Source organism: Nanorana parkeri, unplaced genomic scaffold (genome assembly GCF_000935625.1).
Source record: "Nanorana parkeri isolate BGI_ZX_2015 unplaced genomic scaffold, ASM93562v1 scaffold216, whole genome shotgun sequence".
Taxonomy (NCBI): domain Eukaryota; kingdom Metazoa; phylum Chordata; class Amphibia; order Anura; family Dicroglossidae; genus Nanorana; species Nanorana parkeri.
Window position 1 is genome coordinate 1,722,340 of NW_017306484.1, and position 18,947 is coordinate 1,741,286.

Below are 18,947 nucleotides of genomic sequence, written 5' to 3' on the forward strand. Positions count from 1 at the left end.
CAAATGAAAAAAAAAAAAAAAAAGCATATGCAGTACACCTCTGAAGTACGTACCCAATGTTTGATTCCTGTGAGGCACTTGAGGCCTATTTCTCCCTAAATCCCCTCAAATCCCAGAGCAGTTTTTGGTTTTGGTGATGTCTCACTTCCGCACACATTATACCTTGTAGCATTGTAGTCTACCTTAACATAATACATCATTTTTATTTTTTATTTTTTTTAGACAGATAGGAATTGAATTTAATGTGGTACCAAGTTTGGATACATTAAATTTGCTACAGGCACCATTATGGAGCACTGTTCAGCTCCTGGGCTTTAAGGAGAACTATGGGGTTAAGGTTTTTCCCCATAGTTCTCCTTAGGGTGACGGGAGGACACAAACTAGCGTCCTCCCGTCACCCTAAGCTCAGTATACCGTGAGCTGTAGCTCGCTGTATACTGAGACGCCGCAGCTGAAGCGGATCCCGACAATTATCTCTGGATCCGCCCAGCTGCGTGACTGACAGCTGGCTCTGCCTATCTAGAGGCAGAGCCAGCTGTACCCACCCCCTCCCACATCCGTTCCGCCAGTCAGCGCTGGCGAATCGGAGCGGGGAGGTGGGCATACAGCCCCTCCCCTGTCACGGCAGAGAGCCGTGACAGGATCGAGAGGTGAGCGAACGCCGGTATGTGTTCGCTCACCTCCCGATCTACTGAGCCGACCTGTGACAGTCTCATAGTCACAGGTCGGCTAGAACTATGAGGTGAGTGAAAAGCACTCCTCATAGTTCTCCTTTAACGCTGAACCCCGGCTATCACGGGCTACCAGCTAAGGCTCGCAGGAGCCACTAAGACTAAGACTCAAGTGTTTAAATCTCAACTCTGGACACAATTCATGTCTGGAGTTGGGCTTTAAAGACCATGTAAGTACAGAAAAATACCTGTTGATCCGTCAGAAATGCACTTGGCACATAAGCCTGGTTGTGGGCTGACAATACACAACATTTTCAAGGAAACCCCTACCAATTTTGTTTTGCTAAACTAATGATAGAGACGATTGGGGGAGCCAGGTCCTCAGTGACAACATCTTTTCACCAGAGACAAAGGAAACCATTACTTTGTTTTATTCTACAATCTCTACCAAAAAGTGAAGCACCATTACTATTCACGGTGTTCTAAGACCGGGATGTTGTCAGTTTATTGAAGATCAGCACAGAGAATCAGACGATGGATCACTCAACAATCATCATGCAACAATCCCAAGGCCTGTGCAGAGGGCAGAATTAAAGGGGGAACACCAGCTACCATGTTGTTTCAAGCGATAGAGTACGTTTTAAAAATAAGCACTTATGTGTTGTTAAAGAAACATTGTCACTTAACTCACCCTTTACCCAGCAGGATATACTCAGCGACTGGAGCTCCCTCACCGCTTACCCATTCCCTCTGGTGGATGATATCACTGAGCACTCTCTTCAATATGGCAATTGGCCACTCAGGCCAGACAAGATGGGGGAGGTCATGTGCCAACTATACGGAAAGCACTGCTCAATTACAGCAACAAAAGCTCTGATGAAGTGAGGCGGGGCATGGATAGGTGGGTATACCTTGCTGGGGAGGTAAGCTATCAGGAGACAATCTCCTTTTGCACTAAATGCACCAAGTGAAAGTGTCTCTTAAAATTACTCTGTCACTGTAAAAAAATGGCAGCAAGTATAATTATAGGCACCTAAAACCAGCACATACTTCCAGCAGATATTATTGCTTCCTGCACGCCTGAATGCTGGGCCATCCAAAGCGCCACTTAATGTCTCTTCAAGCCACTCTCACCTCTTTATTGAGACATCCAAATCCTTTAGACAATCCACGATGGTGCTGCGGTGCCTCTGTACTGCGTTGTGGTCGGTCTGCACAGTTTTGAGTAGGGACGTCAATGCCACATATCTGATGAAATGACACATCTGCATTTATTGGAAGCCCAGGAGGACCTCACAGGCTCAGACAGCAAAATAGTATTTTGGGCTACAAAGGGCTTACCTAATATTCTTGTCATTATTTAATAAAAACCGTCCCAGGATATTAATAGCTAGAACCTGTTACGAACAACAGAAAAAGGTAACCGATCAATACACAAGTGAGGTTAATGATAAGACAGCAGTAAGCAGATATGAAGAAGAAACCAGTATGAAGATGGTTTTTGGTACTTGCTGGGAAATGGTTTTTATTATGGAGAATATTGTTCTGTCCTGAGTTCAGCTTTAAACCAAAAACAGTTAGTATGTTAAAGCGGACCTTTACCCATATGTCTAAAATAACAACACACACACACCTTTAGAAATGTTTAGTACCGGCAGTCCCCGAGTTACATCCGACTCCTACTTACAAACAGAGGCTATTACTGTACAGCAGGGGTAGTTGTAATGCTGACTAGGAGTGCCCGCCTTTTTGGGTCTGGTTCGTAATACTGTATGTACATTACAGGAAGTTGGCTCTTGTTAGACGAGAGGTGCCCGCCTCTTCTTCCGGGTCACTGAGTTTTTTACTGCTGTCTGTATCCTCATTAGGAAGATTTAATCTCACTTCCTGTCCATGAGACAACAGGAAGCGAGAGGAAATCTACCCCTAGGAAGGGGAATTCACTCCTGTAAGAGTTATCATGGGAAAAAGGTGTCTCCGCTGAAGCTTTATCACCAATCCTTGTTTCCATGACAACCCAACATTTTCAAAATCCAATTGTCACAGGGACAGAAAGTGAGGTGAAATCTTCTGAACAGGGGCACACACAGCCAAACAAACTTCACAGGGGGTTAACACTTCTGTATGCCATCCAAAACAAGAAAAAACATTTTTTTTGGCTGGAGTTACACTTAAAAAAATGTACCTGTTCCAACTTACATACAAATTCAACTTAAGAACAAACCTACAGTCCCTATCTTGTTCGTAACTCAGGGACTGCCTGTAATGACAATCTACATACACATACTTCTAGATAATTGCCGGCTTTGTATGCTTAGCATACCCTATTTCTCTTTTCTTCCGCAGTCTTCTCACAGTGGCCATGTTCACTAAGGGCAGATTGCTAGCTCTCCCTTTACTTCCTGGATTTCTGGCACATGTGACTAGGACATGTGACCATGCACATCATCTCAGGGGAGGAAAATGCCTTTTTCTGAGATCTTGTGAGAATAGTTGCCCCTCCCTTTTAGACTGCAAGCCCTCGGGGGCAGGGCCCTCCTTACCATCTGGTCTTGAATTGTATTGTGATTGTAATGTCTTCCTTATATTGTAAAGCGCTGCGCAAACTGTTGGGGCTATGTTAATCCTGTGTAATAATAATAATAATAATAATTACAGATGAGATTTCCCAGCAATGCTCTGCTGATGACAAGGCAACCCCACCGTGCATTGCTTTGGCAAACTGAAGTCATTTTGCCCTTTCAAAGAAGGAAGTGAAATCTCTGCAAGTATTTCGCAATCACAGCATTTTACACCTGACATGTCCGTGTTATTATTAATCATCATACATAGAGGGATGCATTGGTAGAATTTGATTTTTGAGTAAGGTCCGCTTTAACAAAATGCAGTCAATGACAGTTGAACTAAACCTAGCGTGAGATGCAGAGCAGGATAATAGGAAAGTACATGAGATGAGGTGGCAGAAAGAAAACAGGAAATAAAATGAGAGCGGAAAAGCCATGCCCTGAGGAAGGACAGAGAGAGAGGTCACTGGCAGTCTGCTTTCCAAAACACACACCCGCAGGCCACTTTCTGACTTTATGTCCATGATTGTTAAGACCGTTTCATACAGGATGGCGTTGCCAACGTTTTTGCTGGTCTCTGTGTTTGTGGCAACCTGGAAAAAAAAAAACCCAAAACACTTAATGAAGTTCAAATCAGACCATTACCGTATCTCACATTCCATGACCAGTACAACCACTTTGGTTTACCATAAAACATATTTAACCCATTCAAAATTAAACAACCTCAAGCAGGATTGCAGCAGCTAGCAGTCTGCTACCTTCACATAGTGGAAACGCACAACAGCTGACCCGTACCCAGGGATGGCCCCATACAAGCCTATGAGGGTTCAGTGTGCAGGGGCCACTAGAGCCAAAAGAGGATTTCTTCCCGCTACAGAGGATGCTAGCCGCACCCGCACATTACAGCTCCAAAGACTTTTATGGGGCCGTCTTTTAGCAGGGAAGCGGACACAGCCAGGAGAGGGAGATCCGCAGCAGCAGCCATTGGATCTTGGTAAGTAAAGGACTGCGGAGAGGGTGGGATTGTATAGGGCAGGGGAGGGGAGCAAAAAGAATAAGTGCACTTTGTCTAAAAATGCACCTATTTTTTTTAAACAAAATGCATGTATAAATGTCATATCAAAGTCCATAACAATACCGCCTCACAGAACACAGCAGTTCAATGTGGTAGGCTTGACTGCTCACTTGACCAGCTCTTCAGTATAACACTACTGCAGGTTACAATTCAGATGTAGAATTTTCACCCACTTCCCAATAATTACAAATCTTTTTTGAAGCAGATTGAGCATGATTATGGGACTAAAGGTGCCCATACACCTTACGATTATCGGACGAAACTTTTCGTCAGATGATCGAATAGTCGTACGATTTTAGTACGGCAACCCCATCCTGCCCCGATGATCGCAAGATTAAATTTGCATGCCAGCCAAAATATATACTACAAAAAAAATAATCAAAGTTTTCAGATTAAAATTAAATCATATTAGAGCAACTTTTATATATTATGTAGCGGAACGGTAAAGCTCAAAGTGAACACATCTGTTCTTCTTTAAAGAAAGCTTTATTCCCATTGCAGTGCATGGAGTAGAAAAAAAATGGTGTAAATTGTTAGCATGACATCAAGATGAAGTCAAGTTGATGAGGGAACAAATAAGCACAATGGCAACTCAAAGATTAGTGATCGCTAAAAAAATTTGAATGACCTTGCATTCATTTACTATAGCAGTCTGCCTTCCCTCCATACTCAGAGGAAGTGCTGCAAGGTCACTCATAGCTTCACATGCCTTCTATAGAAACAATGAACAACAAGCAATTTGCTACAGGCACCATTATGGAGCACTGTTTAGCAAGACTGAAAGCCCTGGAGCTGACAGTTTCAGCTCCTGGGCTTAACGCTGAACCCCGGCTATCACGGGCCACCAGCTAAGGCTCGCAGGAGCCACTAAGACTGAGACTCAAGTGTTTAAAGCGCAACTCCGGACACAATTCATGGGCTTTAAAAGAACATGTAAGTACAGAAAAATACCTGTTGATCCGTCAGAAATGCACTTGGCACATAAGCCTGGTTGTGGGCTGACAATACACAACATTTTCAAGGAAACCCCTACCAATTTTGTTTTGCTAAACTAATGATAGAGACGATTGGGGGAGCCAGGTCCTCAGTGACAACATCTTTTCACCAGAGACAAAGGAAACCATTACTTTGTTTTATTCTACAATCTCTACCAAAAAGTGAAGCACCATTACTATTCACGGTGTTCTAAGACCGGGATGTTGTCAGTTTATTGAAGATCAGCACAGAGAATCAGACGATGGATCACTCAACAATCATCATGCAACAATCCCAAGGCCTGTGCAGAGCGCAGAATTAAAGGGGGAACACCAGCTACCATGTTGTTTAAAGCGATGAGTATGTTTGAAAAAAATTCAGTATAAAACACTACTGTAGATTACAATTCAGGTGGAGAATTTTCACCCACTTACCAATAATTACAAATCTTTTTTGAAGCAAATTGAGCATGATTACGGGACTAAAGGTGCCCATACTCCTTACGATTATCGGACGAAACTTTTCGTCAGATGATCGAATAGTCGTACGATTTTCGTACGGCAGCCCCATCCTGCCCCGATGATCGCAAGATTAAATTTAGCCGTAATTAACGAAAAGCATCTGGACAAAATGCGGTAATTTATTTGCCGTATTTTCGTTAGCGCAAGCGCAGTGTACATCGTACGACTTTTGACGGACGGAAACGCCAGCAACCTTACGAAAATCGTACGATCTAGCAAAGTTTTCAAACATGCTTGACCGCCAAAAGTCGTACGATTGTACAGTAATGTCGGTCGGACACTGCAATGCACACAAACGATTATCGGACGAAAAGTCAATCGTCCGATAATCGTAAGGTGTATGGGCACCTTAAGAGTTAAAAAATATTTAGTGCTGTTGACATCTAAGCTGTCAGTTACTACCCACCTGTGCCAAAATATCATTCATGGCTTCACTTGAGTCATCGTCATTTCTGCCGAGAATTCGGAGAAGCCTTAATATCCGCACCTGGAAAAACAAACCCAACAAAACCAATTATTCAGATCCCCCCACTGTGACTGCCCCAACCACAGATTAGCCAGCCCAGTAGGGCAGCTGCTGATGTGTCCCATTACTCGCCTGCAGAAAGGGGTCGCTGATACCGGACACGTCATGTTCTGGAGAATATCCGGACATGATTAGATTTTTAAGAATACGAACTAGTTGAGGAACAAGCTGTAGAGAAACAGACATTTCCTAATTACCTAAATTTAAAGGTCATTGGTATACATTTTAACATCAGATTTTATTATGAAAACCTAAACCAGCACTACACCAGGGTTTAAACCTATTAATACACAGGATGCTGCATAAGAACAGATCTGAAAACATCTACATGTACTTCAGTTTTATGACAGTTACGCTGGTTTACTCCAACCCATTCATCTTCATTCTACTGGGGCTTGGATCAATTCACACAGCCAGAGCTTAAAAGGTCTTCTTGGCAATGCAAAGGAATAGGGAGGTCTAGACTGTTTACTCTGAGCACAATAATCCATCTGGACCACTGTACCCACCAACATTGCCAGGAGCACCGGGAAATTTAGCCCATCAGTCTAGCAAGGATAAAAAAAATTCCACATATCGTTTCCAATAATGATGATCTGCATTGAAACTACCACAACTGGGATGTGATGAATTTTAGGTCAGTGGGGCTTTATCCTCCTGCATCCCAAGTGCCAGTTCAGAAATCACTGCAACCAGTTCCAATAGGCTTCAGAAGCTGCTACAGCAAGCAGAGAGCATCAGTGTCCCAACCACAAACTGGAATATAGTGAAAAGGCCGCCAGTTAAAACAAGAAAGGGCAACTTTGTGAGTGGCCCAACATGACAGCATTATCACACTGCAACAACTGCAGAGTAGACTGGAAGCTGTTTCTCTAGGAATCTGGACAACCTTCACTGAGATGACGTCTATGGTGAAAAAAAACTAAGAAAACGCTTTAGTAGCCTTTTCCAATTTTATTATCTCAATAATCAAATTCCACATTTTATTTGGAGTGATTTTAGAAGTAGTTTTCAAACCATACCTGCCATCTCATGAAACACAAATAACCCTGTTGAATCTTTTGACACAACATCTTTCCTGAGAGTTGCTACTTGCCTCCCCACTGCATCACAGTAACCCCCTTAAAAAAAAATCAAAAGTTTCCAAGTATGGGGTACACTTTGCCATCCCAAAAACCAGTGCTTGATGGCTGAGCAACCTATTTTTAGGCCTGAGCACGGTCATCAAAGTCCAGTAGTTCTTTACTTTCCTATTAACTGTGGGGCTCTGTTCTTGACAGAACACATCAGGTGGGCAAATGAGATGAGACTGAAGGAAGCATGTATTAATGTGGCAAGACTTGGAAATACAGAGGAGCCAAAGGCATTTAACTGCGTTTGACCTTTGTCAAGTTTCTTTGGACACAACAGGTCCTACTGAGGTGCTATGGATTGCAGTCAAAGCAGGTCAAACAATGTGTTTTGATTTGAATGCATGCATTTCAGCAGTGCTGCACTTGAATAGAAAAGGTTGCATTTGACAGGAATGGCTGACTACACAGCAATGTTGCAGTCTGATCACTGGGGGAGAGGAGACTGAGGGAATACCTCCTCCTGCTTGCTGCAGATGAAATACATCTCCTGAGCCTAGGCAAGGTCACTTGACTGGAGTTCAAGGACAGCTTTCCAATGATAAAAGGTTGAGCTTATGTGAAAAATTTATATACACTAAACCTTCCACTTTAAAAAAGCAAATGTCAAAGTTCAGGTGATCAGACTCAAGCTGAAGCATACGATCAATACAAGACTAAAAAGAACCAAATAAGGGGGCAAAAATAAATCTCTAGTCTTAGTGGAAAAGACACTTCTGTCTTTGAAGTGTCGTCCATCCTCATTAATGGAAGGACATATACCCCCCACCCAGAGGTCTGCCATGTCCCCCAATAAACTATCTACAATAAAATATTAAAGCCTGCAGATTAGAAAAAAAAGTAAGGGTTGTAGTAGTAAGGCTCTATAACCCCTCCACCCCCCCCCCACTGCAAGGGTTAACTGCTTGTTATTGTCTAGGGCGGTTGTGCAAAGCACTTTCACTCACCTGATGCCCGTTCCCAATGACTCTGAGACCGGCGCCTGCGGCCTTTTCCCCCTTGTGGTCCAGCAGTCGTCAAGTATAATGCAGAGCCCATAGGTCTGCATTATACACATGGATGCCAAGGCACAGTCCACAAGTCTGACCAGAAGGTGAAGAGGCAAGTGCCAAGGGCCCCTAGACATAAACGAGCAGATAGCCCTTCCAATGCAGGGGTAATCCCACGACAGGGTTCGTTTTTTTTGCTTAAGTAAGCTTGCAGAGTTATAACCATTTCAGACTACGGCAAGACCAGTTCCTAGGTCAGCCATTTACAGCACTCCTACCAAAATTTTCCAGATTACAATTTTCTCTTAAAAATGAAACTATCAATTAACAGCAGATCAAGAAAGGAAGGTTGTTATGGCAACAACTGAACAGCAATGTTTAGAAAAAAGGAAAACCAGCGTGTCTTACCTTCTCATTCTAATACACAGCAGGATCCCAAGCAGACAGAAAGGAAAAGACAGGAAGCAGGTGTTAGGATGGCTGATCAGAACATGGACGCGCTGCTCCGATATGGAGGACTGCATACATGTCAGACAAAGTCTATCTATTGCTGCTTACATCCAGCACACCCCTAAAAGCTGCAACACGTAGAGATGCTCTGCAGTTTGGGAAATAACAATTCAGGATTTTAGGGGAGATTTAAAGTGTATGTGAACCCTAAAAGGAAAACTGCAGAGCTTGTAGCCAAAGCACCTTTACAGAGACACATCCTCTTAGTTGCTTTTATTAGTTTATTTTCTATAATCTTATTTAATGGTGACGACGCACACTCACTGCAATACCATGACAGTGTGGCCCCTTCCATACGACCGGTCCCCTGAAGCTGCTACTCTAATGGCACTCCGGTCACCAGATGAAGGTCCAATCACTTTAATGAAGGACCAACAGCCCTGTATTTTAAGTTACGACTCAGAGAGACCGTCCACACTCCAGAAGGTTGGATGGAAGAGGACAGCGTCAGCCGTAGGGGAGCGTGGGATAAGTGTAAGGTATAGTCCATTTCACGGGTACCTTAAAACATACATCAGGGTAGGTAAACCTCGGCCCTCCAGCAGTGGTGAAATTACATCATGCATCTGCTTCTGGGAGTCATGCCTGTGGCCGTCAGGGTCTTGCAATGCCTCATGGGATTTTTAGTTGCACCAGAGTTGGAGGGCCGGAGCTTTTCTACCCCTGGCATACATGAACATGTATTAGTCTGCAAGGGTAGATTTTTCCTGGAGTTCAGCTTTAAATTTTACATTTTGTGGTTTAGCAAAGAATTCACTGCACTTACAGGCCTTTTTTGTGGGTTGCCATACACAGTAAAAGTTTTAAACAGCCGTGGACGGCTGTTACATACAACCTTTCAGGTGGCTCCAGAGCCGCCCGATCACTTTTATGCTGCGTGGTATGCCGGGCTCCGCTGTCCCCGTGTGGATCCAGGACTGGCACATCGGCTCTCTGTACTGAGATCGGAGGGAGACCAGCACATTTCCACCTGAACTCCCCTCCGATCACTGAATGTAGTGATATGTAAATACAGTGCTTGAGCCTTAAGCCTGTTATTTCCCCAGCTACTGTAATTAGGGTTCACATATACTTTAACCAGTTACAACAATGCTATGGTGGATACGGACACACTGGTATTACTGAGAGCATAAGTTATATTAAGTGATGTCTTCAACCTTGTGCTGCACTTTAATACGATGTCTTCTGTGTCAACCTTTGTTTTCAATAAAGATAATTTAAAAGAAAAAAAAAAAAAAGATACTTTGCTTCTAAATAAACCTAAAGCTATAAAAGACAAGTACGTTAAACGCATGTTCTTGATCAGAGGAAAGCCAAACAGGGTTTGCACAGCAATAATTGGGCAACAGCACAAACACAGCTAACGGGATCCAATACCAACTCCTATTCATTCACTAATTGTATTGTACATTGAGGTGGATACACAGAAAATAATGGAAAAATCTACATGGTGTTTAGTATTTTTTGTTGTTGTTCCAATTGAGAAATACAGACTGGCCTTAGGAAACTGAAATGCCAGGGACAGAGTTAAATTCTTGCTCTCAGAGACGGGCTGGTCAGTGATTTATAGCTCTCAGTTCATTAAAGCTGAAACTCCGGGCAGATTCAATTAACAGTTCATGTTGGTATGTTATCATAAGATAAATCATTAAAGCTGAACTCTGGGAATAAAGACAAAAGACACAGCTGTAGCGCCCCCCTCCTCCCCCCGCCCCCCTGCAAGGGTAAAATGGTTTTTAAGTTTATGGGGAGAGTAAAAAGCTCACTCTCACAGGCTGGCTCCATCCTTCCCCAAAACCTCTTCTCTCCGGCACTCTGTCATAAAGTACAATGCACAAATAATGGCCCGGCATTGTAAGCAAGGAGGGCGACAGCCGGCCCACAACCTGGAGAGAAGAGGTGAGCGTCTCAAGCTTGCCAGAGCGAGAAGAGAGGCGAGTCTTAAGGCTTATTCCTCCTTGCAGTGCAGGGTGGGTGGCACAAGGGTTTTTTGTTTAGTCCTGGGTTCAGCTTCAAATTCAATTTTTAATAGTAACTACTAAAGGTGAAGTATGAATTTGTTGTGTTGACCTATTTCAATTGCTTTTGTTTGATTTGCAAACAGCTGAAAGTCGGTACATTTTGCCAATAAACTTGATCTGCAATGGGGGTTGAATCATTTTGATTACAACTGTCCATGCTGATAAGAGGAAAGAGCAGAGTGGCGGATAGATCATTATCTCCTTTCACTGTCCTGTCGTAGGCTGGGGAGGGACAAGACCTAGCAGTATTCAACTGCAGTAAAGAATAAATCAGCTCTCTAGGTTGGCTGTGTAAATCTCGGGAACGAATGGACAGAAAATCTTTTGGCAGGTGGTTATATGCTTCTCATCCGTGTATTTAGCCGTTTGCCTGGAGTTCAGCTTTACATTCCATTTTATAGAGTTGTGTGAGGTCTGAACCTTTATATTGAATTGGCCATGCTGAGACGGACTGTTGAGTCCTCCAACAACAACCACCAGTCTGTCTCTACAGATAACGTCAGATTTGGGCTCTGGATGCCCTTGAGTAAAAAATGAATGGGCCCAATGGCTATAAATCAGCGACCAAAATCCCTTTATAATAGAAAGAGCAGTGGTTAATAATGCCAAAAACAAATGAGAATTTAGAGAATGGAGAGAGCATTGCAATGAAAGAGAAGCAGACCAGTACGTGATGTGACAGACGTTCAGAAGCAACCAGTTGCACTTATCTCATGAAACAGGTGCACCTTGCTCCCTGACAACTTTTATATACCAGACCTACGAGACCAGGGGTAGCCAAACTCCGGACCTCCAGCTGTGGCGCAACTACAAATCTCATGAGGCATTGCAAGATTCTCACAGCCACAGACATTACTCCCGGAAAGAGATGAATCATGGGATATGTAGTTTCCCCACAGCTGGAGGGCCGGAGTTTGGCTACCCCTGTTCTAGACTGTTTTGTGCATGGTGGAAAACTAGGTGAGCCGTCCATTGAGAGAGAGGGGCATTCTGATAACTACAAAAAATGGTTAGCTCTATCATGCATACAAGAACAGAATGGTTCTCAAAGGACAACTTACACCTGATTCAGGACACAACTTAGATGAAAAAAAGAACCCTGCAACTGTGTAGAACTAGTGTACATGGCGGATAGGAATGGAGAATAAAATCTCATACAACAGAAGAAATTTGGGCTCCAGGGAACAGCATGAAGCACAAAACGACAAGAGAAATGAGTGAGCGGATGCAGGATCACAGAACAGGGAGGAACAGTGTGATCACCTACCTTTCTAAAATGCAACAGCATGTCTGGGCTTCGTTCACACATCTCTGTCAGTAGGACGACGGATGTGTGCAGCACGCCTGCAAACAGAAGATAATATCATCAACACTGCACATTAGAACACATAAGGAGCCTCAAAATGCATCGAGACAGAAAAGAATATCAAGCTCACCGTGGTTTTTCTCGTTAAGCAGGTTCTTTGTTGCGGGTAAAAACATTTCCATGAGTTCTGGGACCTTCCGGATGACATGAACAGCGCACAGTGCAGCCTTGACAAACAGACAAATTTTGAAAAGATATGTATCTGAAAATGCTAGATGCTTGGCTGTGTCTGGCAGCAACACAGACGCAGAACAAGCACGCTTTAAAAGTGTGTCAGAATTCATGATCTCTATCCCCGTTTTAGGCCTGTGGCTGAGAAAGCATTGGCACTTAATCAAAAGCAAGGCAGTAAGGCTACCTATACACCTATAGTTTAGGTGTGTTTAGGGATCCCTGTGTCAGGAACTTGCGGTTTCCTGCAGCAGGAATCTTAAATCTGCTGTTTACAAGCGGCAGCTGTCACCCATTCAAGTTGATCAGGTGAAAGTGCATCTATTGTGCTTGTTCAGCCCCTTTCAAACATGGCCGCTGTCACCTGATCATGAACAGCTGACACTTGTGAATGGCAGATTTGAGATTCCTGCTGCAGGAAATCACAAGTTCCTGACACAGGAATCCTTAGATGCACCTAAACCCTAGGTGTGAATGTCGCCTTGGTGAACAAATTCTTGAAATGAGACAGCCACGTTCAAATGCGGTCACTGCCGCCTGATCAGTAACTTGAACGGGGAAAGCTGCCACTTTAAATGTCAGATTTGGGATTAGTTCTGCAGGAAATCGCAAGTTACTGGAGCAAGAATCCCTAAACGGACCTAAACTATAGGTGTGAATGTAGCCTAAGTGAACAAATTCTCGAAATGAGATGGCAGCAATGGCAGCTTGCATAATGCTCGAATGACAAGTGTACTTTAAGTAAAGCAGACTTTGCATGGCAATGCTACTTTTGATGCTATGTCGAGCCTTACCTTCTTCCGAAGATAGGAATTCGAGGTTTTAAGGAGCTTCTCCACCTCTCCCGCCAAGTCTCTGCACATCTCTGCGGATCCCATGCAGCCCAGCGTACACAGGGCCAGGCCCTGAACATACTGAGTGCTATGATTCAGGTCACTATAGGGGGGCAGGGAAAAAAGAAGAAGAGGTGGCAAATGAGCACAAACTACTAACACCATAGGATAAAATGAATCAAAATTAAAGAACACCTGTATTTAAATTACCACCTCCCCATCCAGTGCCTTTATAATAATAATTTAAAAAGTCCCATAAAACCCGCAAAGCAGAAGACACTTCACTGGGCCTCCACGGCTATCAGCCATTTCACCTTATGCCTAGGCTAGGGGTAGGCAATCTACGGCCCCCTAGCTGTGGGTGCAACACTAATCATATGACGTCATCTGAAAGGGAGCTCCAACTAGAGCATTTGGGTTGACGGTAGTGCAATACTATTATAAAGAGGTCTTTCAGCATAAACAAATCCTCTATACAGAGACTGTACTGGGCACTGCATCTCTGTCCCATCTGCTGTTTTGTGACAAAAGAAAAATGGGACAAGACCTGCTGACCTAAGAGGTCTGGAGCACAACACGCTGCACACTGCAATCCAACAGGCTTTAGTTTAGTTGACTTTAACGGCTTGATGGATGCTGTGAATGGCATTATCTCCTGCTGCATGAGCATGAGACAGTATACCCATATAGGTTCTGGATGTGCGTTTGGTTTTGGGACATAGGGAAATTATTTGAATAGCTCTGCCCACTGTCCTGAAATGAGGACTTAGTCCTTTTAGTTTTAGGATATGTGATGGAATAAGATATGTGAATACCTCCTGTTCTAAGAAGGCTTTACTGTGCTACGCACTGATTCGGCTGCAGGGCTTTTTGAATCCTTTAGTTCCTTCTCACTGTATGCTGTATCTGTTAGGTCTAGAGTTGCCTTTTATGTGTTATGTCACTATGTCAGCTATATGTTGAAACAGTCTATGTAAGTAATATTCTTATATGAACAATATAACACATTTAGATTATGCGTACGTGTCAGCAGTTTGAGCATTTCCTCTTTCCATACTGTGTACGTGATTGTCTGTGTATATAGCAAACAGTAGAAAGGTATCATGGCACACTCACAAGTCAGCATGTAAAGAAACTTGTCTCAACACTCAACAATTTGTCACCAACACCAACCAACGTGTGCACCCTACTGTATAGTTGGTGATAAATTGTTGAGTGCGTTTCTCATTTGTTTTGCTTGACTGATTTGGTGCAGTGATGCATGGGGGTTCTCAGCTGCCATTGGGATGTGCGGGATCCCTTGTGTGTTTCTGTGCCTTTAAGGGAGGTCGGGCTTCCTCCTGACAAACCTGCACCCAATTTGAAATCTTCTGCCCCCATGTGCTCCAAGATGGAGACTCTCATAGTTTAGAGTTAGGACCGCACTATAAGAGGTGCCTTGGCGCAGCTGTGCGGCTTTCACATTTTCCGCAGAAGACATGTATCCAAACCTCTGTTATTAACCTTAGTGGTGAGACAAGTTTCTTTACATGCTGACTTGTGAGTGTGCCATGATGCCTTTCTACTGTTTGCTGTTTAAAGCCCATTTCGTGTGCACCTTACTGTATAGTTGGTGACAAATTGTTGAGTGCGTTTGTCATTTGTTTTGCTTGTCTGTGTATTTAAACTGCGCCTTTTCTATAATAAACGCAAACTTGATTAGACTTACAAACTGTGTCTATGATTGCTTCCCGGAGCTCTGTATAAGGATTTCTCTGGTGTGTCTGGTCTTCAAATTAACCCCTTACAGTATCGTTATACTGTCCTGTTGGGTCTCGAACCCTATACTAGGGTTCGGCAAACGCCGACCCTCCAGCTCTGGTGCAGCTACAAATCCCATTAGGCATTGCAAGACTCAGACAGCCACAGGCATGACCCCCAGAGGTAGATGCATAAAGACATTTGGAGTTTCACCACAACTGTTGGGCCAAAGGCCCCTGCCCTACACCATAGAAGCCGATGTTCCCCTACACTGTACTGAAGAGGGCCAAAAAGCCTGAAAAAGCTGCAATGGCTCTATAATATCAAGCTATATTTGTACTATACACCAGGGATTCTGGATTTGCATTTGGGGCATAAAAGGAATGATTTACATGGCTCCGCCCACTGTGATGAAATGAGGAATTATCCTTTTATTTTTGGGATCCGTCATTGAATGAGATATTTGAATACCTTCTGTTCAAAGAAGACTTGGCTGTGCTACTGCATGAGCATCAAACACTCACGCACACGAGTGCAACGTCATTCAGAATTTTAACGATCTCACACCTCTTACTTGATCTTATCTTAAAATAACAATTTACACAAACAGTTTATTCTTCCCTGTGGGTTGTGAGGTTATTTAATGTTACAAGGACAAAGAAGCATTCATGAAGTTAAATGTCCACACAGGGAACAAAAACGTCCTCAAACAGAATACTAGAAGAGCACCGATGTATCCAAAATAGGGCTGCAACAACTAATCGACATAATCGATTATTGAAAAAGTTGTCAACTTTTTCAATCAAGAATCCAAAATAAAGGCAGAAGGATTCCATTGTAATGTCTTATTAATATCTTCCTAATGAATAGCAAATGTATGAAACCTGAACTACTATGTGGCCGCAAAGACACGTCAGAGGACCCCCATACACAACAGAGGCCCTCTAAATTCACCATGTTGATCACTGCTGATTAGGCTCCAGTTTTGTCTGGTGTTGGGTTTTAACCAGTAGGTGTAATCAGTTTCCACAGTGAAATCAGACTTCACTATGCCATGACTCTTACTTCTTTATGCAGTTGGTCATTAGCAGGTGGACATCTTGTCTCTCATCTAGCAGAAGCATCGCACCAAGGTAGCCAATCCTCTTGTCTGTGAATTTCTGAGAGGCAATTAGTTTCAGGCACTCCAGCTGCAAAGAGAAAACATACTTTCAGGTCAGACTGTTCTTACCCAAAGCCCTATTATCACTTTCACTGACCAGGCTTTTATTTGCGCACACGTTATAATCCACATTTTAGGCCTGTAGATTATTTTAGATCCCAGAGCATTCTATATTTCCTGAAAGCACAGACCTTGTAGAATAAAATGGCATCAGTTGTAAGTTTTTACGTCCCACGATTATTAGCGCAACTCTGTACCAAACCCAAAATTTTATTAGAAATTACACTCAATTTTAGTGCCCAAAAACACAATAGAATACACAATTTTGTAAACATAAAAGTTGGGGTTATGCCGAGTAAATCTTGCGTGCTCAGGAAACAGCGACAAAATACGGTACCCCAATTTGACCATAGGCATCGCCTGTACAAGTCATCAGTTTAAAGTTAACAGTGAATATTGGCCCTAGAATTTATTTTAAAACTTTCTTTTTTTTTTTTACTACATTGCTATCAAATAAGGAGACTCACAAGCATGCAAGGAACCGGACGTGATGCAATCAGCCACCAAAATTGCTTCCAGTGTAAAGATGACAATCGGCTTTACACAGCTGGCCAGAGTCTGTTTAGAGGGGACCGCTGCCAGCGAAATATGCCTTACGTCGCTGGCGGGGAAAGGGCTATACCAGGGCCCTTGGTTTAATATTGTTCTCAATTAATGCAAGGCTTTCTCTGACTGGGTGAGGGGAGGTGACATCACCGATAGCATGAATTTTTTTCTCATTTATAGTTTTCTAAGTGAGCACAGAGCGGCATAGGGCTGGATCTATGTAGTGTAAAAGAAAAAAAAAAAAAAAAGCTTTAACAGAGGTTAATACTCACCTGTGTCTTCCCTTCCCTGATTAATTCTGGTACATTTCTTACACCTTATTTATTATTACACTTTGGAAGTTAAATGGTCTGGATATTTAATTATTAATCAATTTTATTTAAATTCACGTTTTTTGACTCACCAATTTATGTTAATTATGAGGATTTGTTTGTATTCTCATTCATAAATAAGTGTTTATTTAGTTTTAATTTACAAACTCACCTTTAGCGCTGCGTTAACACTTTTAAAATATTTAAAACGCTTTCTTCCCATAGCAGCTTCAGGGTTAATAGTTTTTAGTCATTTCCAGGGGGTGCAGATTGTTGATATACATAATACTCACCTGTGTCTTCCCTTCGCGCTCCCATCCGAAAATGTGAAGATCCTCCAGTTGCCGCAAAGCATCTTGGGGCGGGCGCATACGCAGTTCACATTTTCGGCCGGGAGACGAGGAGAGACGCAAGGTAAGTCTATGGACGCGTGCACCCGCATGCAGACACAGGGGGACAGGAAGTGCCAGCAAGGACAGAGGAGTCAGCGCTGGAGGGTCAGATGAAAACGACAGGAAAGATCGGATTAAGAAAAATCATTTAAAGGCAAGTGCTGACACTAACATTGGGGGAGGGAAAAATATATTTGACTTTAAAAAGGAGAACTATGGGGTTAAGGCTTTCCCCCATAGTTCTCCTTAGGGTAACGGGAGACGACAATAAATGTCACTTTAAGAATCACTTGAAGCATAATGATACCAAGACATGGCTTAGCTACTACAGATGTGACACTTCACTAAAACCTTTACTAGCCAACTCCTTTACAGCACACAGCAGGTGTTCTTTGTAGTAACCCCTGCACGTATGAACCCCAAGTCTGTATTGCAATCACTGACACAGCACTAAGCAACTGGGTTTGGGCCAAGCTATGTTGAAATACAACCATTGCCCATTCTATACAAAGCAGAAGATGAAGTCTAATCTTAGGTCAGATGGCACATACCTGCCCAAAGTGAGCAGGGTATCCCAGCATGTGCATATACAACAGCTTAGCCACATTGCGGCAGCGATATGTGTTATCTTCCTCGCGGAATGACGAGCGGATGGCTGCACACTCTTTCTGAATCATCTCCCGTTCTTCGGCCTGTGTGCGTGCTGTCCGGATGGTGCGGATCAGCTCCCGCAGTCTGATAGGGGCCGGCATCCTCTGTAAAATAGACAGATGGAGGATAAGTAAGCTTAAGTCACAATATCTGAAAACTGTAACCCCCCGCCACCCCCCTCAACGACTTTCCCCAAGCTGGGCATCCTATCAGGTTACCACCAAACATCAATGAAAGGTAATAGCGGATGTTCCAATAAGAGAATAACAAATCTAATACCATCAGATGAATACGGAGCCGGACCCAAGCACTTGAGGGGAGGCATGCCCCCCCGTCCGTCATTCTAAGACAATATTTGCACCACAAGACATCCCGTGATCTATTCATCATATACCAGAACACAAGCGTTCCAGAGAAGGTGGTGGGGCCAGGTTTGTGGTCTATATTTTATTCGTGTATAGGTTTCCAAAGTAGTCTGGAGTGCCTTATATATGGATCTGATGAGCTCCAGTGAGGTTCAGTATCCAAGACGGAATAACTCTAAGACCCCCAAAACATATTGAGGGGAATTTATCAAAATTGCACCAGACAAAATCTGGAGCAGATCTGCGTGGCAACCAATCAGCTTCTCTGTTTAATTTTCAAATCTTAACTAAACAAACTCGAGAGAAGCTGATTGGTTGCCCTGGGCAAATGCTCCGGATTTTGTCTGCTCCAGTTTTGAGAACTTCCC

The 18,947-nt window shown here is 43.3% G+C and overlaps 1 protein-coding gene across 4 annotated transcripts in view; it reads right to left on the bottom strand.

Moving 5' to 3' along the window:
- The window catches only part of AP1G1 (adaptor related protein complex 1 gamma 1 subunit), a 34,655-nt gene extending 16,328 nt beyond the window's left edge, over window positions 1–18,327 (bottom strand). For 2 of the 4 annotated variants that reach the window (XM_018555885.1, XM_018555887.1), the window contains exons 1-10: window positions 18,115–18,320; window positions 16,158–16,282; window positions 13,314–13,455; window positions 12,419–12,515; window positions 12,250–12,326; window positions 6,405–6,500; window positions 6,213–6,293; window positions 3,730–3,828; window positions 2,013–2,068; window positions 1,806–1,919 (exon numbers count right to left, since the gene is read on the bottom strand). In XM_018555885.1, coding sequence (XP_018411387.1) covers window positions 1,806–1,919; window positions 2,013–2,068; window positions 3,730–3,828; window positions 6,213–6,293; window positions 6,405–6,500; window positions 12,250–12,326; window positions 12,419–12,515; window positions 13,314–13,455; window positions 16,158–16,282; window positions 18,115–18,315 — 1,088 coding nt within the window. In that variant the 5' untranslated portion in view covers window positions 18,316–18,320. Of the gene's footprint in view, window positions 1–1,805; window positions 1,920–2,012; window positions 2,069–3,729; window positions 3,829–6,212; window positions 6,294–6,404; window positions 6,501–8,859; window positions 8,869–12,249; window positions 12,327–12,418; window positions 12,516–13,313; window positions 13,456–16,157; window positions 16,283–18,114 lie in introns of all 4 variants that reach the window. The other 2 variants (XM_018555888.1, XM_018555886.1) reach the window with 2 other exon arrangements.
- Window positions 18,328–18,947: the final 620 nt, after the last annotated feature.